This window comes from Phyllopteryx taeniolatus, chromosome 23 (genome assembly GCF_024500385.1).
Source record: "Phyllopteryx taeniolatus isolate TA_2022b chromosome 23, UOR_Ptae_1.2, whole genome shotgun sequence".
In the NCBI taxonomy this organism is placed as follows: domain Eukaryota; kingdom Metazoa; phylum Chordata; class Actinopteri; order Syngnathiformes; family Syngnathidae; genus Phyllopteryx; species Phyllopteryx taeniolatus.
Window position 1 is genome coordinate 3623557 of NC_084524.1, and position 25134 is coordinate 3648690.

The 25134-nt window shown below is 44.4% G+C and overlaps 2 protein-coding genes and 1 long non-coding RNA gene across 24 annotated transcripts in view; 1 reads left to right on the forward strand and 2 right to left on the reverse strand.

Moving 5' to 3' along the window:
• Positions 1–36: 36 nt before the first annotated feature.
• LOC133472684 (RNA-binding protein 4.1-like) lies at positions 37–10508 on the forward strand. 11 transcript variants are annotated; one of them, XM_061763863.1, is made up of 7 exons: positions 47–366; positions 1357–1784; positions 3689–7175; positions 7937–7964; positions 8028–8100; positions 8468–8546; positions 8904–10508. In XM_061763863.1, the coding sequence occupies exons 2-3, from the start codon at positions 1379–1381 to the stop codon at positions 4477–4479; spliced, it is 1197 nt and encodes a 398-aa protein (XP_061619847.1). In that variant the 5' UTR covers positions 47–366; positions 1357–1378; the 3' UTR covers positions 4480–7175; positions 7937–7964; positions 8028–8100; positions 8468–8546; positions 8904–10508. The 11 variants fall into 11 exon arrangements, with proteins under 11 accessions (XP_061619850.1, XP_061619849.1, XP_061619847.1 ...); XM_061763862.1 differs by having other exon boundaries at positions 3689–7964; XM_061763859.1 differs by having other exon boundaries at positions 8028–8546.
• Positions 10509–16245: 5737 nt separating this feature from the next.
• On the reverse strand, positions 16246–22975 carry LOC133472886 (uncharacterized). Of its 8 annotated transcripts, none has more exons than XR_009786893.1 (7): positions 22648–22975; positions 21152–21184; positions 20901–20951; positions 20776–20824; positions 20532–20573; positions 17306–20463; positions 16246–17137 (listed from the first exon to the last, which is right to left on the reverse strand). It is a non-coding gene; the product is annotated as an uncharacterized LOC133472886 (long non-coding RNA). The 8 variants fall into 8 exon arrangements; XR_009786897.1 differs by having other exon boundaries at positions 21263–22975; XR_009786898.1 differs by having other exon boundaries at positions 17306–19805; positions 20349–20463; positions 21152–22975.
• Positions 22976–23600: 625 nt separating this feature from the next.
• The window catches only part of col4a6 (collagen, type IV, alpha 6), a 45473-nt gene continuing 43939 nt past the window's right edge, over positions 23601–25134 (reverse strand). For all 5 annotated transcript variants that reach the window (XM_061764131.1, XM_061764129.1, XM_061764128.1 and 2 more), the window contains one exon: positions 23601–25112. In XM_061764131.1, the coding sequence (XP_061620115.1) occupies positions 24852–25112 (261 nt within the window). In that variant the 3' untranslated portion in view covers positions 23601–24851. The remainder of the gene's footprint in view (positions 25113–25134) is intronic.

The window sequence follows — 25134 nt, forward strand, 5'->3', positions numbered from 1 at the left end:
TTCATAAACTTTAGTTGACAAGTGCTGAAAATACGCGGAGGGTTATCAGTAGGCCGGAAGTTCCGGTACAGTATACACTAGTTCCTTCTCCCAAAGAAACCGAATTGGCTCGTAGAATATAGTATTATTAATGTGATATGTATTTTTCGCTGCACTTTTTCCGTCACGCTACACTCCAGTCCGTCGTTTGTGACGCTCATGCACCACTCAGCTGGTTTGCTAACCGGCCTATAAACACCACAGAAGGAGAACGGTCACGAGCCGAAAGTAGTCCCAGCCCAGCCCTCGGCGTTAGCATTAGCATTAGCAGCAGCAGCCGCCATTTTCCATTCTTACGCCCGTGAACGCTGGCCGCATCTTTAAAAGGTAAGGCGTCGAAGCACAATGATAAACATAAATAAATAAAGACTAAAATCGCCTAATTAAAATACCAGGCATCTAAGAAATATTTTCGCCGGTTGCTGTTCTATTAGCTAACCGTTGAGGTGACGTGAAAGTGTAGCTCGATCTAAAGGTTCCTTTACACGTGCGATACATGCTTTCAATAGTATTGCTATTGAAATGCTTAAATATACATTTGTTTTTTAATTGTCTTATTTTCATAACGACACAATCCTAGGTTGTGATCGAATCGCTCTTTTTGGGGGCTAGGCCACGAGTTGCTTACGACTGCTGCTAATGCGGCTACTTGGCAAGCTAGCGATGCTACACTTTAGCGTCTCTTATTCTCATATTCTAATCTAAAACCGGCCAAAGTGGCAATTTTGTTGTTTAATCGAACTAATTTGTCCAGTTAAGAGATGAAGACGTGGATTTAATTCACGTTGGGCCTCCCCGGACACCAGCGTCATTTAGCTAAGCTAAACTATTGTATTGTGCACTTAAGGTTTGGTGATGTTGCGCAGAAATCCAGATTGTTTGTGCATAACGTAAGTTTCTTTTAATCGGTTTAAATGTGTTTTACGCATGTGGGAGGGTTAAAAGTATTTGTCATTTTCATATGATTTCATCAATAACTCAGACGATATGGCCCATTGAATTTCCTTTTGAAAATCAGTCAGTTTTACTGATATATTTGAATTATTGACAGTTGTTATCCATCCAAAGGTCATAAAACTGTGGTTGTTTCAGCATGGGAGACATTTAGCCATGTGAAAACAATGCGGCATTTAAAATGTGATAACAATGATTTTTATTTTTTTCTTGCAAGTGCCTTCACCATTATTGAGAAAATGACCCCCTTTTTTCCCCAAATATGGCCAATATTCTGGATTTTCAGTGACTGCGATTAATGGGGATTGACTGTATTGAATTATGGTGCTCAATCTGATCATTTCAAATGTTTTTGTCCTTTAGGAGTGAAGCGTAAAAAGTCACAATGGTGAAAATATTCGTGGGGAACCTGTCGCCCGAGACCACATCAGACGAGCTGCGATCGCTCTTTTCCCAGTATGGCAAAATCGCCGAGTGCTCCATTCTGAAGAGTTTCGGCTTCGTGCACATGGACAGCAAGGCGGAAGCGGAGGAGGCCATCCGCAACCTCCACCAGTATCAGCTGAACGGCCAGGCCATGAACGTGGAGCTGAGCCGCGGCAAGACGAGAGGCTCCACCAAGCTCCACGTCGGCAACATCGCCTGCACCAACCAGGAGCTGCGGGCCAAGTTCGAAGAGTACGGTGTGGTGGTGGAGTGCGACATAGTTAAAAACTATGCCTTTGTTCACATGGAACGCATGGAGGATGCAATGGAGGCCATTAATCAGTTAGACAACACTGCTTTTAAAGGTGACCTCTCGGGTTGGGCTTATTGGGGAGTGTCTTATTTTATGAAACTGTTTTGTTGTTTAAAAATCGACAGGTAAGTCGTGAATATGCAACAGGTGAGTGAAACGTCGACGGTCAACAGCAAAGTAGGGCTGGGCGATTCATTTGAGTTCATAGATCAAGTTGGCAATTTTTCTGACCCCTCTGGCAACTATTTAAAAATAAAAAATAGACCAGAGGGTTTGATTCCTCCTAAGAAACGGACAACCAGGGGATAATCATTTTCACTTAGGTTTCCTCGTTGGAAGGCAGTCACTGAACATTGCAGAAGACATGGTGCCCCATTTATACGCTGTAAAAGAATAGTTTATAGAATATATGTTTTGTAGGGGCAAAGAATCTGAAATTTTATTTCAAGGCCATATCGCCCAGCCCTATTGAAAAGCTATTGTTCTAAAGCTGGTATCCGTAATGTAATGTTGCAGTTTCTGTAAAGTTTGTCCGGTCCCACCTATTCTGGCCAGCAGTGGGTTAGTATTGTTTATAAATTTGTATTTTCTATACCATTGAGCGCCTCATACCGGAATGTGTGCATGACGATCGGAGTTGCATTTTGCGATGGTACGCGGTGTGCGCGGGCCCCCGGACAGATCGGATCGCGAGAAAGATTGCGAACTTTGCGCTACTTTTACCGTGTCTTACTTGCGCCCCGGCACAACGGAACATCTTTTGCTGGGGACTGAATATCATTGAAATTTACGGTTGCCTCTGCGGCGAGTAAGCGCCGCCACACGCAGAGCAATGCCACGCGGGGTTCTGCAACTTGTTTTGCTGCGATTTCTAAATTGAAGCGGAAGCGAACGCCGTCGCAGATGTAACAGCCAAACAAAAATGTCGTGCGAGAGCTAGCCGGTTGCAACAAATCCGGGTACCGTGCGAGAGTCGGCCGGTTGCCGCCGATACAGTATCCGCCGTGTTTCGGATTATGCAAAGCAACACCTCTGCATCATTGACTGCTCTGGGCATAAAATAAGAGGAACCCGTGTGGGGGCGCGCCGTACTCCCCTGATCTCAACCCTATTGAGAACCTTTGGAGCGTTCACATCTAAACAGCAGCTTTGGGAGGCTATTCTGACATCTTGGAATGTGATTCAAGCAGAAACTCTCCAAAAAGTCCAATGAATGCAAAAATTGTGAAGATGCTATAATAGAAAATAAGGGTTCTTACGTCAAAATGTAGCCTGACTAGTAAAGTGTTTTTGATTGAAATAGCTTTTGATTTCAGTAAATGAACTCCTAATGCTGCAAATCCAACAAATCACTATTTTCAATTCTTTAAAACCGACGCCTTGAAACTGTTAACTTGAAACAGTGCAGTTGAAGTTTATTTTTGAAGAAGATCCTGTTCTTATTTGGAGATTAGTTGTAAAAAAAAAAAAAAAAAAAAAAAAAAAGTGCAGTCAATGATAGGGGTGATAAGGCCAACAGCCTCATTCTCGTCAGTTTTCTCTCTGTTTTATAATACAGCGACAGTGGCCAGGCCAATCAGCCATTTCCCTTGACAATCGCACCGTGTTGTTTGTGGTTCAATAAAATAACACGTGCGGCATCTTAGTTTCTTGATGCGAAAACAAGGGGTCGCAGTTTTTTCGTTGCGGCGAGTCGGTTGGTCAACAGGCGTACAAGGGTGAGCCGCCGACTAAATTGTTCACGTTGCTCGACGTGCGCCAGGCCTGAGTTCGGAAAGTTACGGATTTCAGCTTTAATAATGTGTTGATGTGTTGTGATGTTTAAAAAAACGTGTTTTATTTTATTTTTTTATTTTATTTTTTTAATTAGAACATAATTTGGGAGTAGTCAAGCAGGATGCATTTGTTTTTTCAAATGATTGCAAACAAATCCTTATTGAGTGTTTCTTTTCCAAGGCAAACTGATGAGCGTGAAGCTTTCGACTAGCCGCCTCCGTACTGCGCCGGGAATGGGAGACCGATCGGGTTGTTATCGTTGCGGGCAGGAAGGCCACTGGTCCAAAGAATGCCCGCTAGATCAAAACGGCTACCACAGAAACGGCTCAGAGCCAAACTCTGATGGATTCGATGCCTCGAGATTTGACGGGCGTGCTCAGAACCGGGCTTATCAACCGGGCTTCAGCGGCGCGGAAGCGGAATTTGGCGCCGGCTACGTTCCTGCGCCGGGCGTTACCCGTGGCGCCGGTCACAGCAGCAATACGGCGGCGTACAGAGCGGGTCCGGGCTACGAGAATGCAGCGAGATTCGGGCCGCATCCAGGTTACGGTGTGTCCGGCACCGGGGCCGCATACCAGGGCGACGGCTCGTTCTATGGCGCGGTACCAGGGTTCCCGGTGCGGCGGTCGCCTTACGAGGAGCGAGATCCGTACGGAGTTGTGGACTACTACGGGAAGTACAGGGCCAATATGTACGGCGCCGGTTTTTACGAGGAACAGCGCGCTGTGCCTACGCCTGCTCCGACAGCGGCCACCACTACGCCTGTTATGAGGGAACGCGGGCCGTCGTCTAGCACCGACACATTTCAGTGTCCCCAGGTCCCTCCTGCGCCGACACCGGCACCGGTGCCCCCATTCCACACACGTGACCGGAGTCCGATTCGGCGAGTCCCCGCCGAGGGCGAAGCATACACGTTTCCGGGTTCGCAGATCCCCACGGTGGCCAATTCTACCAATAAGTACTACCTCTAAGTATCCGCGGGATCCCGGCGACGTTTGTCTCACGCAGACGACACGACAGCTGACTCGTGGTCGAGCTTAACCATTTAGCAAGTCGCCATTAGAATTACCGAATGGGAAATCCAGTTGGTCATGTGTCAAAACAAAACAAAAAAAATATATATCCCATTCAGCAGTGGCTATCAACTTTGATAGCCAGAAAGTCGGTGTGACTACGTTCACACACCACTCCATTTGAAAGTAGCAACATTGGATCCAGTCAGTGTAATATAAATTAGTGCATGCTGCATGTATTTTATTTTTATTTTATTTTTTATTTCTTTTGGGCGAGTCATGAACATGTTTTTTTTTTTTTTTTTTTTTTTTGCTTTTTAGTGTAGTTGTGAGACTAACAGTGTAGCGACGTATGAGGCAATGGTGTAACATGTAAATACTATGCTTAAATTGCCTACAATTTGCTTTAGACCTAGATGTCGCATCTAAATGGGGCTGTTCCAGTTGGATTGCCTCCATTTTTTTTCGTACAGTTTAATAGGAATGTCTTTGGGTTATCGTAAAAATTTGTGATATTGCTGTAAATCCTCCCCACCCCCAATATTTTTCCCCCCCTCAAAATTTGATTTCATATTGACCTTTTGATGTCTTTGTTGCCTCCAAAATAAATGGTTGAAGTCAACTTTTGGTTGTTTCAATACAATGTTTCGAAGTGAGTGGTGAGACGAATGCAAACTATATCACTCCACTGTTCATAGCTTGAATGCACATGTACCGTAAATGTTGTCTGCCATTCATTATTAGCAGACAACACGAGACTTGGATAACAGGTGCTCTATTTTCTTCGGCTCTCAATGGTCACCGGTCAATCACAGGGCACAGAAAAGCACTCGTTCACACCGATGGACAATTTAGTCGACAATGAAATTAACGTGCATGTTTCGGGGAATATGGGAGGAAGCCAATATTTGAGGCCTTTAGAGCTGTGATGTAGTTGCCACTATCATGTGGGATAACTCGTGATGAGCAAATGCAGCTTTTGTGAAGGACTTGGGCTAATTGTTTCGAAAATGACTTAGTAATTCCATGAAGCTTTAGCAACAGTGACTTCAGCTGACGAAAAGGTTTTAAAACATCTTTGCTTTGAATTATTATTATTATTATATATATTTTTTTTTTGATGCGCACACACACACACTATGACTGAATATAGAAAACCTGTAATTTCTTTGTGTCCAGTTCTCTAGGAAGATCATTTGCAGGGTGTTGGTAAGCAATTTTTGCCCACAAGTCTGTACGAAAAGAAATGTACCTGACACAAATGACTTATTTGAGACAAAAAGAGGGGAACAATTAAATGCAGTTAATTCTTTCCAGTTGTATTCAGTTAATGTTCGTGTTAAAGTAAGGGGAATTTTGAGAAAATAGGTAAAAGATAAAATCATATGAACGTTTGAACACAACGGTTCTAGATATATTTTTTTTATAAATTAAAGGTTCATGGCGCAAAAGCAGCATTCAATACAGGTCTATGAGACGCTAACGTGCTTGGCCATTCCTGTGCAGCAGGGGGCGATAGCAAAAGCACAAAGAAGAAAAGTCGCGAGCAGGCTCCCAGTTTGAAGCAAGAAAAAGAGTGGCGCTGGGTTAACGGGTTATTTTACTCCAACATTTCTTGAAGGAAACATTTCGCTAGTTTTCGATTAGGCCAGGGGTCGTACGTTAGTTGTTTGCATCAACGTTGGTGTACGTATCGCTGCAAGGCTTTCCATGGTGACAAAAGCGAATGTTAAAAATATCTAGAATCGCAAACGCTGACGTCACTATGTTTTTCAGGTTTACCGAGTTCAAAGTTTATATTTTACTCTTTGGACGTGTATCTCCACTGTTGTCATTTGCAGAGGTGGCAAAAGTACTCTACTTATGTAGAACTATATACGCTTTTTTTGGGGGGGGGGATATGTATTTAAGTACAAGAGTAAAATTGATATATTATTTTTCAACTACCAGTTAAATTCAATAGCCGTTTTGGTAACTTGGCACAACGAGCAAGAAAAAAGAAAACTCCTAAATGATGACAGAATAATCAGGACAGAACTGACATCTACACCTGCTCAATATAACAAAAATGCGAAAGGAAATGATCCATGTCTAAAATGAAATTAAAAAAAATACGTGGAACGCTGAAAAAAAAGACCTGGTATAGTCAAGCTTTAAAATATTCCAGAAAGGGAGAAACATTCCATGAACAGAAGGACTTTAAAAAAAAAAAAAAAGACCACATAACACAAGACCTTTTAAATAATTTTTTAAAAACCATTTTGTAGGGCCTCTTTTTTTGTGTTCTCAGACAGACTTATTTGTGGCCACAAGTCGGCGCCAGCGAGTGAGCCTTCGTCGACTTAACTTCCGGGTCACGTTTTGGCGGGAAAGTGTTTTCTGCCTTACCCGGAAGTGGCGGCGATTTTGAATTTCGTTGGTGACGCTTTCCTTTGCGGCCTTTGCCTTGTGAGGTGTGGCGCTAATTGGAGACAGGTGTGCACCAGGGCGCCACGACGCGCAGGCAGGCGCGCTAATGGCCACCAGCATCAAAATGGCAAGCGACTAAGCTGCGTTTTCTCACGCCAGCAAGCAAATGTTTGTTGTTTGTAACAGTGGCAATGTGCTTGTTGCAGGCTTTGCACTGGCAGAGGCGCATCAGCGTGGAAGGAAAGGTTTGTGCATGGGTTTGCTTGAGCACAGCATGTTCACACTTCACTTTGGGCTTAGCACGTTTTAGTTTAAAAACATTTGATGCTGGCCAGATCTCGTGTATTTTTTTTTTTTATTTGTCAATGAAGTGTGAAGGTTTTGTCACTGACTAAATGTTTGGTTGTTTTAATTAAGTGTTCATGTAACATGATTCTTTTTTTTTGTTTTTGTTTGTATTTTATTTACGGTGGTAAATTGTACTTTGATTTTTGTCTTCATGAATTTCCTGGATGGTGTAATCAAGTCGGCTGTCTACATAAAAAAAAGTTTTTGTGTGTTTTGAAATCTGGTGTTTCAATACATTACTTTTTTTTCTCAATTTTCATGTGGAGTTTTCTATTGTATTTATTTTTGCAAGCTACCTGTTTAATGAGATGTTTTATTTGAATGCTGCAGATTTTTTTGGTTTTTTTTGTTTTAAAGTTTTTGTGTTTTTGTAGTTTTATGGGGTTTTATGAAGTTTGCTATCTGGGCGGGTCCCCAAAAATGTTATCCCTCAAAATCTCTGGTATACGAATACGTTGTACTTTTGTTTTACTCGCAATCTTATTCTTCATGTGGAAGTGTTTTTTTTTGTTTGTTTTTTTTTTTGTTTTTTTTGTTTTTTTAAATGAACACACAAATGTACTTGTTTGAATTTTTGTCTTACGAAGTTATGTCAAGGTCGTGTAATTTAAAAAAAAAAAAAAAATTACTTTTTACTTTTACTTCTGTTTTCTTGCAGCGCAGCGGTCGCACTGGATCAGGCAAGGGTAATGCGTACAAACGCGCAAATGAATGAAAATATTCCAACTCTCGCTTGTGTGCTTTTGCAGGTTGCAAAACGAGGAGCCCACCGGGTGGGATGATGGAAAGGGACGACTCCACAATCAAGCGGCGCACAAACAAGTTTGTCTGTGTATCATTTGTCCGAGGCGCGCGTTATAATAGTGAGCAGGAGGGGGCAGAGTACTTTGTGACAGAGCTTTGTGGTTTGTCTTGGTTGACTGTAGCAACAGTTTGTTTTTGGTTGTGTGTTTAGGAAGGTCTGATTTGTGACGCTGGCAGGCATGCAAAGGGTTCATAGGGCTGATGTTGGGCAGATGTCGGCGCAGTCGAGTGTTGTTGGCAGGGTCGTGCTTGAGATGGTCTGTAGTTGTTTGGCTTGTCGTAGTTAACGATGGCACTTTGGAAGCTGGAGCGGACAATGCAGGGTTTGGGCAAGGAGTCCATAGTATTGGTCAACACACACAAAACATTTGTCCTCTGTTTTCAGGGTGGAGGAGACGGCGGATCGGGCGACGCATCAAGAGGAACTGGACCACGGGCGACGCATGAAGAGGAACTGGACCAGGGTAATTAGTGCACAGACAAATCAGCATCATTATTTGCCAAGTATGTCAAAAACACAAGGAATTTGTCTCCGGTAGTTGGAGCCGCTCTAGTACGACAACACAGTCAATTGACAGAATACGTTTGAGACATAAAGTCACAGCAATAAAAGGTTACCAGTTGTACCAGATGGACAGTCCTCTAGCAATTAGAGCAGTTTAAGATGACTAATATAGTGCAGCGTGATGAGACTACTACAGTTAGTGCACGAGTGAAGTATAATTGGCAGCATGTTGCAATGGGGTTGTAAGTTAACTAAAAAGTTAATGGCAAGGGGGAAGAAGCTGTTAAAATGTCTGCTTGTACTTTGCATTGTTCAGTAGCGCCTACCTGAGGGAAGGAGCTGGAAGAGAAGGTGCCCAGGATGTGGAGGCTCCAAGAAGATTTTGCATACTCTTAGTTCTGTCTGGATGCAAGTCCTCAAGGGTGGGTATCTTTTCAGCAGTTTTGGTTGTCTGTTGCAGTCTGAGGTTCTTTTTTTCCTCGCAGAACATAGGACTGATTCGATGACTGCAGTGAAGAATGGCCTCAACGGCTCCTGTGGCAAGCCGTGCTTCCTCAGAAGCCGCAGGAAGTACATCCTCTGCTGGGCCTTTTTGAGGCTTGAGATGTTGATCTCCCCCTTCACGTTCTGAGAGACTGTTTCCCAGGAAGTTGAAGGTCTCGACAGTTGGGCCGCTGTGGCGAAGGATGCCTCCTGAAGTCCACGATCATCTTTACAGTCTTGAGCGTGTTCAGCTCCAGGTTGTAGGTTGCAGCACGACTACCAGCCGCTCCACGTCGTCAATCCTCAGACTCATCACAGTCTTTGAGGCCGCTGGAGCGTCGGGTCGCAAGGTGGACGGCAATCTGTATCCTCTTCTTGCAGCGCTTCACTTGGATGCCGGTGCGCTTCCCCGTTCGTCGCCTTCGCCACAGACTGCCCCCCCCCACCCCGGTGAGTAACTTGGGGGAAAAAAAATTGAGCAGATGCTTGTGTAGTGCTGTGAAATATTGTTGGATATGGATTTCAAAAAACAAAAAAGCAAGTGGCACAGCTTATTTATTTTTTGCAGGTACATAAGGATCTGGTTGGGATGAGGAAAAGTAACAATTTCACATCGAATTGAAGAACCAAGTGTGCATATTCTCTCTGCAGGGTGCATGTCCAATGGTGTATAGTAGGGGGCAGAGTACTGAGCCTTGTGGTTTGCCTTGGTTGACTGTCGCTATGGAAGGTAGTTTGGTGGTAGGTGTGATTCTAATGAGGACAGGCATGGAAAGTGTCGGGAGAGCTGATGGTTGGATGTGTTGGTTAGGTTTAATGGTCCTTAAGAAGGAAGGTTGGCAAGAGTCTGCTTGTTGTTTGGCTTGTCTGGGTCCAGAGTAGCTCTTAGTTTTGCGTTGTGTACGGTGCAGGCCTTGAATGAGGAATCTGTCACATTGATCAGCACAACCTAATATTTTATATTGTTTCAGGGTGAAGAACAACAAATGGCAGACCACAAGATGGACAGTTTCTTCTCCCCTGAGGCAAGTGTACAATTAATGCATATTAACATCTATGACATGTTCAGCTGTCTTCCCCCATCCCTTTTTTTTTTTTTTTTTTTGGGCAGCAATCCAGAACAAAGCAAGCACCAACCATACAGGGAGGGGTATGTCGTGGTTCCACTTAAGTTTGTGTCCACTTCCTCACTAACTCACTGGGTGTGCACCATCTAACACTGACAATGATTTTTTTGGGGGGGTTCAGAGATGTGCATTGATACAAGGCAACAATGCTGAAACTTGTTGATCAGTAAAATGTACTTTGAAATGTGCTTTCAATGTTTTTTTTATTTTTTGGAGGTTTGTCTTTTTCAGAACAATGTATAATGCAGGCTGATGTTTCAGTGTAATATACTGTAATTTGTGTTTACAAAATAAAATGTTTTTGGAGTGTTGTCTGACTTAAATTTTATCATCTAGTTTTAGTAGTTATGTCCATGAGTCAACTACTTTGGTGCACCATAAAGTTGGTCTTATACACTCAAGTATATAGTCTACACAGCACAGTTATATACAACATTTCAAACAGTCATTCATTTACATTGATTTTCGAAGTCCTTGCTGTCCACTGCTGGGCTTGAACCTGCAACCTTTGGTTCACAAACCCACAACAAAATCCCCTCAGCCAGTGGTGAGCTGACACTGACAGCTTCTCCTCGACCATATATCTTTAACTTTTCTACAATCTGGGCAAACCTTGGTACTGCTTTGATATATGATATGTTGACCCCACTTCTGGATTCTGTGGTGGCTTGATGGACAGAGCACTGCTTTATGAACCTCACAACTCTGGTTCTAAACTGACTGTCATGGTATTGTTGCTGCACTATCATGGTGGTTTTTAAACAAATTAAAAAAATTTTTAAAAAAAAATGAAATAATACTTCAAAGACTGAATTTATTCAGTACATTAGAGTGATGTGGATAATTAGTATGTTACATTGGATTAGTAGTTGCATATGTTCATTTGGCTAGGGTCAGTACATCACATTGGTTAAGGTTAGTACAGCACATTGGTTAGGGTTAGTACATCACATTGGTTAGGGTTAGTACATAGCAGAGTTATATATAGCATTTCAAACATTTCATTGCATTTTAGAGACTGTTGCTATCCACCGCTGGGTTTGAACCTACAACCTCAGGTTCACAAACCCACACCACAATTCCCTCAGCCAGCGGTGAGCTGACGGTGACAGCTTCTCCTCGTCTGTATATCTTTAACTTTTATACAAGTTCCGCCCCCCTCCAGCTCACCTAGTAACATTCCTTCTAGCATCATTCCAGGGGGGGGGGGGGGGGGCTCCGCCCCCCCCCCCCTGGAATGTTACTAGGTGGGCTGGAGGGGGGCGGAGCCCCCCTCCAGCCCACCTAGTAACATTCCTTCTAGCATCATTCCAGGGGGGGGGGGGGGGGGGGGCTCCGCCCCCCCCCCCCCCTGGAATGTTACTAGGTGGGCTGGAGGGGGGCTCCGCCCCCCTCCAGCTCACCTAGTAACATTCCTTCTAGCATCATTCCAGGGGGGGGGGGGGGGCTCCGCCCCCCCCCCCCCCTGGAATGTTACTAGGTGGGCTGGAGGGGGGCTCCGCCCCCCTCCAGCCCACCTAGTAACATTCCTTCTAGCATCATTCCAGGGGGGGGGGGGGGGGCTCCGCCCCCCCCCCCCCTGGAATGTTACTAGGTGGGCTGGAGGGGGGCTCCGCCCCCCTCCAGCCCACCTAGTAACATTCCTTCTAGCATCATTCCAGGGGGGGGGGGGGCGGAGCCCCCCCCCCCCCCCCCCTGGAATGATGCTAGAAGGAATGTTACTAGGTGGGCTGGAGGGGGGCTCCGCCCCCCTCCAGCCCACCTAGTAACATTCCTTCTAGCATCATTCCAGGGGGGGGGGGGGGGGGGCTCCGCCCCCCCCCCCCCCCTGGAATGTTACTAGGTGGGCTGGAGGGGGGCTCCGCCCCCCTCCAGCTCACCTAGTAACATTCCTTCTAGCATCATTCCAGGGGGGGGGGGGGGGGCTCCGCCCCCCCCCCCCCCCTGGAATGTTACTAGGTGGGCTGGAGGGGGGCGGAGCCCCCCTCCAGCTCACCTAGTAACATTCCTTCTAGCATCATTCCAGGGGGGGGGGGGGGGGGGCTCCGCCCCCCCCCCCCCCTGGAATGTTACTAGGTGGGCTGGAGGGGGGCGGAGCCCCCCTCCAGCTCACCTAGTAACATTCCTTCTAGCATCATTCCAGGGGGGGGGGGGCTCCGCCCCCCCCCCCTGGAATGTTACTAGGTGGGCTGGAGGGGGGCTCCGCCCCCCTCCAGCTCACCTAGTAACATTCCTTCTAGCATCATTCCAGGGGGGGGGGGGCTCCGCCCCCCCCCCCCCCTGGAATGTTACTAGGTGGGCTGGAGGGGGGCTCCGCCCCCCTCCAGCTCACCTAGTAACATTCCTTCTAGCATCATTCCAGGGGGGGGGGGGCTCCGCCCCCCCCCCCCTGGAATGTTACTAGGTGGGCTGGAGGGGGGCTCCGCCCCCCTCCAGCTCACCTAGTAACATTCCTTCTAGCATCATTCCAGAGCCCCCCCCCCTGGAATGTTACTAGGTGGGCTGGAGGGGGGCGGAGCCCCCCTCCAGCTCACCTAGTAACATTCCTTGTAGCATCATTCCAGGGGGGGGGGGCTCCGCCCCCCCCTGGAATGTTACTAGGTTTGCTGGAGGGGGGGGGGCTCCGCCCCCCCCTGGAATGTTACTAGGTTTGCTGGAGGGGGGGGGGGCTCCGCCCCCCCCTGGAATGTTACTAGGTTTGCTGGAGGGGGGGGGGCTCCGCCCCCCCCTGGAATGTTACTAGGTTTGCTGGAGGGGGGGGCTCCGCCCCCCTCCAGCCCACCTAGTAACATTCCTTCTAGTAACATTCCTTCTAGCATCATTCCAGGGGGGGGGGGGCGGTGGGCTGGAGGGGGGCTCCACCCCCCTCCAGCTCACCTAGTAACATTCCCTCCAGCTCACCTAGTAATGTCCCTTCTAGTAACATTCCAGGGGGGGGGGGGGGGGGGGGGCTCCAGACTAGTAACATTCCTTCTAGCATCATTCCTTCTCACATCATTCCAGACCTTTGAAGTGTCACCTACATAACATGTATATAAGCAGTGCCAGGTTCCTTGCCAGGGTTGTAGAAAAGTTTAAGATATATGGACGAGGAGAAGCTGTCACCGTCAGCTCACCGCTGGCTAAGAGAATTGTGATGTGGGTTTGTGAACCTGAGGTTGTAGGTTCAAGCCCAGCGGTGGATAGCAATGGTCTCTAAAATGCAATGTAAATGAAAGTTTGAAATGCTGTATGTAACTGTGCTATGTACTAATCCTAACCAATCTGTTGTACTAATCCTAACCAATCTGATGTACTAACCCTAACCAATCTGATGTACTAACCCTAACCAATCTGATGTACTAACCCTAACCAATGTGGTGTACTGACCCTAACCAAACATGCAACTATTAATGCAATGTAACATACTAATCTTACCCACATCACACTAATGTACTGAATAAATTCAGTTTTGGAAGTGTTATTTCATTTTTTTAAAAACCACCATGATAGTGCAGCAACAATAACATGACACAGTCAGTTTAGAACCAGAGTTGCGAGGTTCATAAAGCAATGCTCTGTCCATCAAGCCACCACAGAATCCAGAAGTGGGGTCAACATATGTATAAAAGCAGTACCAAGGTTTGCCCAGATTGTAAAAAAGTTAAAGATATATGGACGAGGAGAAGCTGTCAGTGTCAGCTCACCACTGGCTGAAGGGATTTTGTTGTGGGTTTGTGAACCGAAGGTTGTCGGTTCAAGCCCAGCAGTGGACAGCAAGGACTTCTGAAATCAATGTAAATGAATGACTGTTTGAAATGTTGTATATAACTGTGCTGTGTAGACTATATACTTGAGTGTATAAGACCAGCTTTATGGTGCACCCAAGTCTTTGACTCATGGACATAACTACGAGATGATAAATACTAATGTAATGTACAAACCTTAACCACTTCACTACTGATAACTCTGATATACTCAACTAATTTGATCTTTGAAGAGTTATTTTACTTCATTTTTGTATCACTTATTTCATAGTAATTTGTTTAAAAACAATCACAAAAGCAACCATGATGGTGCAGCAACAATAACACAAAACAGTCGGTTTTGAACCAGGATTGTAAACCAGTGCTCTGCGCATCAGGCCAACACGTGCTATGTACTCATCCTACCCAATGTGATCTACTTACCGTAACCAAATAAACACATCACTACTCATCACTGAGTTATTTACCTTAACTAATTTTCGGGATTTAGTTCACTAATCTTTATTTTAACTCTATTTGAAAAAAAAAAAAGGGCGGCACGGTGGGTGACTGGTTAGAGCGTCTGCCTCACAGTTCTGAGGACCGGGCTTCAATCCCCGGCCCCGCCTGTGTGGAGCTTGCCTGGGTGGGTTTTCTCCGGGCACTCCGGTTTCCTCCCACATCCCAAAAACATGCGTGGTAGGTTAATTGACAACTCTAAATTGCACGTAGGTGTGTGTATGTGAGTGCGACTGGTTGTTTGTTTCTATGTGCCCTGCGATTGGCTGGCAACCAGTTCAGGGTGTACCCCGCCTCCTGCCCGATGAGAGCTGGGATAGGCTCCAGCGCTCCCGCCACCCTTGTGAGCATAAGCGGCTCAAAAAATGGATGGATGTAGAAATGTTAAAGATTTATGGATGAGGAGGAACAGTTCCTACCCTCACAGATGGTCACGAGCTGCGGCTCGTGACTGAAAGAACAAGATCAAGCGGCCGAAATGAGTTTCCTCTGCAGGGTGTCCGTCCAGGCTTCCCCTTAGAAATAGGGTGAGAAGCTCAGTCATCCGTGAGGATCTCAGAGTACAGCTGCTGCTCCTCCGCATCGAGAGGAGCCAGATGAGGTGCCTGGGGCATCTGATTCCAGGCACATCCCGCCGGGAGGAGACCCCGGACAGGCTGGAGAGACTACATCTTTCGGCTGGCCTGGGAACACCTCAGGATCCCCCCGGAAGAGCTGGATGTAGTGGCCGGGTAGAGGGAAGTCTGGGCGTCCCTGCTAAAGCTACTGCCCCGGCGACCCGACCTCGGCAAAGCGGTAGAAAATGGATGGATGAAGTAGCAGTCACCTTCAGCTGGCTGCAGGGATTGTGACATGGGTCTGTGGACCTGAGATTGCCAGTTCAAGCCCAGTGGTGGGCAGCTTGAGAATAGGCAATGTATAGAACACTGTTCAATGTATACGATGCTTTGCAATGTACAGTACCTGATTCAATTGAATGTGCTTGTAACACGAGTGTACATAATTCAATGCAAAAGTACATTTATCCAATTTACTTTTATTTCCTTATTTTTGATTATTAAAAAACTGTTAACTTGTGCAGAAATAGACGAGTCAATCCCTATCCTGCAATGCACCCCATTAAGACCACAGATCTGGAGTTTCTCAGTTTTCAAGTCCCGACCAGAAATATGTAGAATTGTTAGATATAAGAAGAGAAGACGCAAGATCTTTCATGCTCGTCTGTCCCTGCACCGTTCACGGTCTTCCTGCCAGCAACCCAGCAGTGCTGTACATACACACTGCATACGAGACTGTGTCTGCTTATGTTAAAACATATTAGACTACATACTTGAGTGATTAAGACCAACTTTATGGTGTAGAAATATACTGACGAAGGACATCAAGGATGGTGCTCCGAAGCAGTTGACTCATCGACAGTAAAAGATGTCAGACACCACCAAAAAAAAAAAAAACTATTAACACAAATTACAGCACATTATACGCTGCATGTCTCAACTACCTTACTCTACTTTGTTGAAAAGAGAAAGCCTTTCTATACATGTGTACTTTATGAACCAAATAGTCTTAAAGTCTTTACTTCCCATAGACATTTTAACATCTAATTCTTGTCAGACAAGGATTTAAAATTATATTTTTTTTTAACCAGATTTTAATGGAAAAAAATAGATTGTGTTCCACTCATCCTCTTCATTATGGATATAGTCCCACTTACAATTTTAATTCAAGTAGTAAAAGCACATTGTGAAGACAATCAACTTTGACCATCCCCCACCACAAAAAAACAGAAACACCAAAAGCACAATATTTCAAAGGAAATTTTACTGATCAATAAGCTTCATTGTTGAACAATTGAATTGAACAAGCATCGTCAGTGTTAGTTGGTGCATCCCCAGTGAGTTAGTTGCTACAAACAAAGTGGAACAAAGATATACTCTCCCTGTATGGTTGATGCTTGGCTCTTGCAGCAAGGCAGCATTTCCACCTTTGTTCGAGAATGCTTCAAAACAAAAAAAAGAAAAAAAGACAGCTGAACATATGTTGTCATAGACATTGTGTATTAATTGTACACTCGCCTCAAGGGAAAAGAAGCCGTTCATCTTGTGGGCTGCCATTTTCTGGTCTTCAACCTGAAACAATACAAAATATTACATTTGCTGTTGATTAAAATGATGGCTTCCTCATTCACGACCTGCACCGTACACGTCAACTCAAAACAGCGCTGCTCTCAAACCAGACAAGCCAAACAACCAGCGGCCCATCCCTAACCTTCCTTCACAAAGACCACTTAACCAACCCTACATGTCCAACAACCAGCTCCATCAACACTTTCCGTGCCTGCCCTCATTACAATCAAACCTACCACCAAACAACTCCCTTCCATTGCTACAGTCAACCAAGGAAAACCACAAAGCTCAGTACTCTGCCCCCTCCTGTTCACCATTTAACATGCACAACGCAGACAGATTATACACAGACCACTTTTGTCATTTGATGCAGAATTGTTCTTTTTCTTCCACTCTACAAAACAAGTAAATAAATGCACACCATTACTCTAGAGCAGGTCACTGATTTTTTGTGTGTGCAGTTACATACCCAGTGAGTTCGTAGGTAAGTGGAATCAAGACATACTCTGCCTGTGTCGTTGGTACTTGGCTCTTGAAGCACGGTGGCATTTCTACCTTTGTTCTGGATTGCTGCCAAAAAAAAGGGGGTGGGGGGAATAAATAATTTTTAAAGACACCTTTTGAGCATATGTCGTTTGTCTTTGGAGACATTAAATGACTCACGAGGGAAGACTTGCGAAACGGAGTCTACCCGGGACTTTCACAAATCCGCTCATTTTTTTCCCCTCAGTTACTCACCGGGAGGGCAGCCATGGTGCACGGAGGCAACGAAGGGGGAAGGGCGCCGGCATCCAAGTGAAGCTCCACAAGGGGATGCACATTGGCGTTCCCGTCGATCCACCTTGCGACTCTACGCTCCAGCGCCCTCAAAGACGGTGACGAGTCTGCATATCGACGACATGAAGCGGCTGGAGCAGTGATGCAGCCTACAACCTGAAGCTGAACACGCTCAAGACTGTAGAGATGATCGTGGACTTCAGGAGGCATCCTTCGCCACAGCTGCCCAACTGTCGAGACCTTCAACTTCCTGGGAATTAGTCTCTCAGGACCTGAAGGGGGAGATCAACATCTCCAGCCTCAAAAAGGCCCAGCAGAGGATGTACTTCCTGCGGCTTCTGCGGAAGCACGGCCCGCCACAGGAACCGTTGAGGCCGTTCTACACTGCAGTCATCGAATCAGTCCTGTGTTCTGCCAGAAAAAAAGAACCTCAGAATGCAACAGACAACCAAAACTGCTGAAAAGATACCACCCTTGAGGACTTGCATGCAGACAGAACTAAGAGTATGCAAAATCTTCTTGGAGCCTCCACATCCTGGGCACCTTCTCTTCCAGCTCCTTCCCTCAGGTAGGCGCTACTGAACAATGCAAACTACAACAAGCAGACATTCTAACAGCTTCTTCCCCCTTGCCATTAATTACATGACCCTGCCAGCAAACTTCATAAAACCCCATAGAACTACAAAAAGACAAATAATAAAAAAAAAAAAATAAAAAAAGTACATTCAAATAAAAACATCTCATTTAACAGGTAGCTTGTCAAACAAATCACAACATAAAACACACCACATTAACCTTGGGGGGAGAAGAAAAAAATAAATAATCCAATGTATTACAAAACAATACATGAAAAAGTGTTTGTATTTTACAGTCAAGTTTCAGACCATCCAGAAAATTCATGAAAAGACAAAAAACAAAAGTACAATGTCCCACCGTAAAGAAAATGCAATCGAAGAATCACGGCACATGAACACTTAAAACAACCAAACATTTAGTCAGTGACAAAACCATCACACGTCATTTAAAACAATTCAAAAAAAGAAATACACGAAGGAGCTGGCCAGCATACAAAAATGAAAAGAGAAACAAAAGAACTAAAACGTGCTAAGCCCAAAGTGAAGTGTGAACGTGCTGTGCTCAAGCAAACCCATGCACAAACCTTTCCTTCCGCGCTGATGCGCCTCTGCCAGTCAAAAGCCTGCAACAAGCACATTGCCACTGTTACAAACATGTCCAAACATCTGCTTGCTTGTGTTAGAAAACGCAGCTTGAAGCCCCCCCCCCCCGCCCTTTTTTTTTTAAAATATTTGCTAATTATGTCAAAAGGCTGCTTGTTGCAAAGGGAGTTGAGACGCGCGTCACCAGACAGCACTCGTATCTCAGGTTTGCGCTCACAAGTCCTTGTGTCTCAAAAAACTTTTACCATCTGTTAGATATTATACTTGTATTTATTCAGGTAAAGACACCAAATGGCAAATACTTGTGCTTTTTTTAAATTTAAAAGACTACATTAACGTAGAATTTTTTATTTATTTTTTTGGTCACAATATAAAATTCATGATGCATCATACAGTGGTGCTCTAGATGAGTAATTTATTCCATAACCAGAATCATCTTTATTTGCCAAGTATGTCCAAAACACAAGGAATTTGTCTCCGGGAATTAAAGCTGCTCTAGTATGACAACAGACAGAACACTTTGGAGACAAAGACATTGACAAAAAACAGTCACTGAGTAAATAAGGGTTACTAGTTATCTGGTAATGCCGGTACATTATTATTATTATTATTTTTATTTTTTTTTTACAATTGTGCAAAAATATGCAGAGTCCTCGAGCACTTACAGCAGTTCGAATGACTAATATTGCAATAGTCCGGTGCAATAACCATTGTGCAAAGGGCGCAGAGACTTCAAGCGAGTAGTACCATAGTCTGGGACAATGTTGATTGTGCAAATGTTGCAGATACTCCTCAGTCTGTGTGCAAATGGGGGAGATGCTCCTCTGGCATGAGTGGCCAGTATCGGTCAACAACAGATATGCAAATAGTGCAGCGACACGAGGCTACGACAGTGACTGCACGAGTAATATAGAATTGGCCCGACAGAACTGTGACAACAAACTCACGACAAAAAAATTGCCAGCATGTTGCAATGGAATTGTAGGTTAGGTGTTTGAGAAGTTTATTGCAAGAGCAAAGAAGCTGTTGGAATGTCTGCTAGTTCTAGTTTGCATTGATTGGTAGCGCCTACCCGAGGGAAGGAGCCGGAAGAGCCGGTGACCGGGATGAGGAGGGTCCGAGAGGATTTTGCACGCACTTGTCTTCGTTCTGGCAGCTTGCAAGTCCTCAAGGGTGGGTGGGTGGGTGGGTACAACAATCCTCCTGAAGTCCACGATCATCTCTAAAGTCTCGAGCGTGTTCAGCTCCAGGTTGGGTCGGCCGCACCGCAGCTCCACTTGTATCTCAAATTTAATAAGGAAATATAGCACTTTAGAATATCATACATTAGAAAAACATTGAGTAATGAACAAAAATAAATAGAATGTCGAGAACTAAACAGTTTGTGCATCCTCCAATTCATTGTGTTGCTCCGCCTTGGCCAGCAAGTGGCAATAACAGACAGAAAGAAGAATAGTCCCCCCCCACCCATCACACTAACTACCACCTCCCGTCAACCAAGACAAAACCACAAAGCTCAGTACTCCACCCTGTCCTGTTCACCATTGACACACGCCATGCCTGCAACGCCCGCTCCAGCTTTCAAAGTGCCATCGTTAACTACGACAAGCCAAACAACTACAGACCATCTCAAGCACGACCCTGCCAACAACACTCGACTGGGCCGACATCTGCCCAACAAACCACAAAGCTGTTCACCATCGACGCACGCCTCGCTGACAGACAACTCATTTGACATGGAATCGGTCCTTTCCCTCATCCCATCCAGCTCCTGAGCACTGCAAAATTAAAACAATTAAAATCGTGCAAGAGTGTATTTTTGTTACCTTTGCCAAGCCTTTCCTTTCATTCATAGCCTACAGTACTTGTCAGTCACTTGCTTTATTGAGGTCTACTTTGTTGGTTACCCTTGTTCAGACTTCAGCCAGCTCATCTCCACACCTGCAAAACATAAATGGTACAATTAATTGCGCGCTGCTCAATTGGTTTTGGGCATGTACAATTCATACCTTCATCCGGTGGCGCTTGGCACCTCCCATTCCACCGCCGTCCTGCACAAAAGCCGCAATTCGTCAACACAGCGAGCAGGAACAAAAAGAAAAGTACACTAATGAAAGATTTGAAAAAAAATTATGCAGAATGAAATACTTTTATTACATTTGTAATGTTGTAAAACTGGGATACATTATCACCATACAGCTTATGACATATGGACATTTCACAGCACTTCTCATGCATGCAGACTTTAGTTACATGGGTTTTTGTGCCAGCCAACTCGTCCATGGTGGAAAAGAGCCCCCACCTGGGGGGGGACAAAAAAAAATAAAATGTGGTGTGTGGTGGTCATTTCTTCATTTGTATGTTTATGTAGTTCTTACCTGGTCCAGTTCCTCTTAGTGCGGCTCGCCTGATCCACTGTCTCCTTCACCCTGGAAACACAGTACACGTTTTATTTGCGTTGATCAATACGATTGATTGCTTGTTCAAAGCCTGCACTGTACACGTCAACTCTAAACAAACAGCTGCTCTGGTGCATCACCATTTCGCCCCCCAAAAAATATGATTTTTGGGCCATATTTCCTTGCACTACACTTATTTTATTGCAGTGTGTATAATTATTTTTTTTTACCTGGCCTTTTGTCCAGTTTGACACATTGTACACCTTGGGGGAGGAAAAAAATAAAATAAAAAAAATTAGTGGCATACAAGTCGCATCTTGATATGTGCATGTACTCATTACCCCGGTCTAGTTCCCTCTTTGTGCCTCATCCAATCTGCAGTCACCTCCACCCTTAAACATAATTTTGTGTTGTCTTTGTGTCAATATATACTCCTCCCTCAAACCCTTCACAAGATGCTCGAGACCCAGACTAGCAAACAACTACAGTAGCAGACCATCTCAAACAAGATCCTCCAAACAACAATTGACTGCACTAACCCTTAACCCTTTCCATGTACTACCTCCTTACAATCAGACCTAACATAACACCAAGGTATACCTCAAAAACTCAGGACTTCCACAGCTATGGTCAACGAAGGCAAACCACAAAGCTCAATACCCTGCCCCCTCCTATTCACATGCTCCCCACAGACAGGTTATGCACAGACCAGTTCATTCCTGAATTGATGTGAAATTGTTCCTGTCACTCGTCCAATCGCATGCACCATTAGTTGCGTAACTGCCAACTATAATTTGAGCATGTTTGTTCATATTACCCTCATCAGCTTTACCTTCGCCCTGCAACACCAAGATAAATAGCAAGAAAATATATATGAATGAATGACCCAGAAAGCAAAACCTCACAAGACCAATCAAAAATTACCTACAAAAAAATAAAAAATAGTGCAAACATTCAATACACTATATATTGACAGCAGGTTTGTTAAAGAAAATACATTGGACATTATTCAACATGCCACATGAACAATAAGATTGAAAATAAAAAGTACATTGCTACAATTGATTTGAAAAAAATACATTGACAAACTTCACAAGACCCACTTATAATAAAAGAACCCCCCCCCACCAAAAAAAAAGGGAAATGGTTGAATACACTACTCAAACAAAATGAATTATGGGAAAATGCAATTGTACATTAAAACACTTCGCATTAATAGGATTGAAACAAAAAAAAAATGCAATGTTACAATACCACAGATTTGAGGTTGAAGAAAAAAAAAAAAGCATTTTAACCCAGCCAGAACTTAAGTACCAAAAATAAAAAAAATACAAAAAGCCAGATAAACAAAAAGTATTACATTACACGAGGAAAAAAATGACAAAAATGCAACAAAATCCCTACACACAGTTTTGAAAAAAAAACAACATACAGTTAAATTCAGAATCACAAAGTCATCAGGTGTGTCTTTTACAAGAGTTTAAAGAAAAGAAAAAAAATGCAAAAGAGCTGGCCAGCATAAAAAAAAAAAGAGAACAAACAAATGAAATGTCATAAATAAACCAAAGTGAATTGTGACCTTGTGCGCTAAACCAAGCTTATACCTCAATTCCGCAACAAGCACAAAACCACTCTAGAAAACGCATACAAACAACAAACATTTTTCAACCCGGTCATTTAAACAACTAACAAACCTTTTCAAACCAAACGAGCGTGCTCACTTAACTGAGAAAACGCAGACCGGACACTCGCCATCTTGCTGCTTGTGGCAATTTAGAGCACATGTGTGCAACTAATTGACGCCATTTTGTGCACACCTGCCTCGAATTCCCGCGAGCCCTGACACCGGAAATGAAAGCAAACCGCAGCCCAAACGGCACATTTGTGCACACGTTGCACACATTTAGCCGCACAACGCAACACAATGCGTGTGTCTCGCTTTCAAACAAAGTCGTTCTCTTGCGCCATAACAGCAGGTAAAGCAAATAAATAAATAAAACGCCATCACCAGGCATGTGACAACTATTCCCCGCCAAACATGCAACCCGGAAGCAATTGAGCTTGGTCTTGCCCTCCTACTTCCGGCAGGGGTTGGCGCCGCCTTGTGGCCAGAAATAGGACAGTCTTGAGAAACGTGTTAAAAACAAAAAGGTCTTGATACGATGGATACATTTTACTAGACTTGTTTATTTATTTTTGTGAAAGCTTGAATATGTATATACCAGGCTCCCGCCTCAATTTACACACAAATTGATTGATTGTGAAATCTGGTCCTGTTGAGTAAAACACAAAATTCTGGTTAATTTTACCTTCTGCCATGGCCTGACACTACACTTTGGTGACATGGATAGATAACATACAAAATGTAGTGGTGCGCACAGAGAAAAGTACACATTTGATTTTCTTTGGTTCTGGTCCTCTTTGAGGAAAACCACATTTATTTTCTCATCACTGCTGACACTGGATGCATAACATATTCAATCAATCATCAGAGTGAATATATATTTTCCATATAGAACACTCCTAAAGGCCCCCGCCCCCCTCCCCAGCCAAATGTTAATGTACACGCTCTCTGCCCATCTCTTCTTTCCCAGGAAACAAAAACAATGGCTAGCATCATGATAAAATACTTACATTTCAGATAACGGAACAACAAAAAAGACAGAGCTATCGACGTGGTCATAGTGGTTCCAAGGGATCTCTTTTATTCTTATTTATATCATTTGGAATTCAGCAGTACATCCTTGAGAAATTGTTTACAAGCAGAAACTCCATCCTTCCAAAGACCATTACAGAAATGAGAAGAATATAAAAACAATATAGCACTAAAAGCATTAATAAGGGAGAAAATGCAGGGAAGTACAGTAAAAACTATGTACAGCAATAATTAACATTCTATATGACAAGTGTGTGTTGTGTTGGAGTAGTTTTAGTGTAGCACAAAAAGTGTGAGAGGGAGGGTTTACAGCCCGGCAAGTGGTTTGGTTTTCCATACTTATTCCAAAACATTGTCAGTGCAAAAAAATATGAAACGTGGCCTCGTTGAAGTCATCCAGAACTGGTGGTGGGTAGCTGTGCGAGGGAATTTGTGGAAAAGTGCTGCTTTGACGAATGCAGCTCCTAGTAGCACCGGTGAGGAGGTCAACAAAAACAACATACACGCCGACTAAAAAGAATCCAAGTTAATAAGTGAAGCGCCGTGAATGTAACAAAAACTGAATGTGCTGCGCCGTTACATTTGTTGTCGTTGATCGTGAGGACCTGCAGGGAGCGGCCTGACAGGAAATGATTAGGGGCAAACTTCTCCCAAATAATACTGTCGCCACAGTCGCTTGAAAATTCAGGAAAATTCCTTTTCGCATCTGATGAAAGCATGCAAATAGTATAAGTAGACATGAATGTTAACCAGTCCTTAAACAGAAAAAACAAAAAAACAAAAAACGCCAAAGCTTTTAGGAACGGACAAACTATTGTTGATGTATATTTCACCACAAACTGTGTGTTTCAGGGTCAAGCTGTTTTTTTTTTTGTTTGAATTAAAAAAAATTTTGTGTGCACGTGCGCTGCAGTTAAATCAGCTGCGAAACAAATTCAAACAAGTGATGCAGAAGCCCGCGGCTAACACAGCGCAGGGCATTGCAGAAACGTCGGCACGCTCTGAGGTAGCCGAGAATGGTTTCCGCCCCCGAACAACGGCAACAGGAGCAAAGACAATATATAACACGAAACACGTAGCACCTTTGTCAGTGATATTCTGGAGGAGAGCACAACCCTTCTCTCACATCATTTCACCCCACCGATAAGCCATTCATTCCGAAAGGGGATGACAAAAACTATTTAGAAGCAGAGGTGGCTCATTTTCAGTCAGATGTTCTTGCTTTGAAAGATTTCTTTGCCCATCACCTCGTCAATTCCTATCGTCTCCTCTTCCTACAAGACCTTGCTGCACACTTGGCATCTGCTGACTTTGGAGCGCTCTTGGCCTCCCTTCAGGGTCTCCTGCGCCGGCGAGTAGACAAACTCGCGGTTGGGATCCACCGTGGTCAGCCAGAAGCTGTACTTGTTGCCGAAGTAATGGCACGTCCCTTTGGCGCCGTTGCACTCAATGAACGGCGTCGCCCGGAAATCTTCCAGGCACGAGCCGGGGGATACCAGGGACTGGCCGCCGCCTTCGGCCCCGGCCGCTGTGTGCTGTATTGAAAAAAAAGCATTT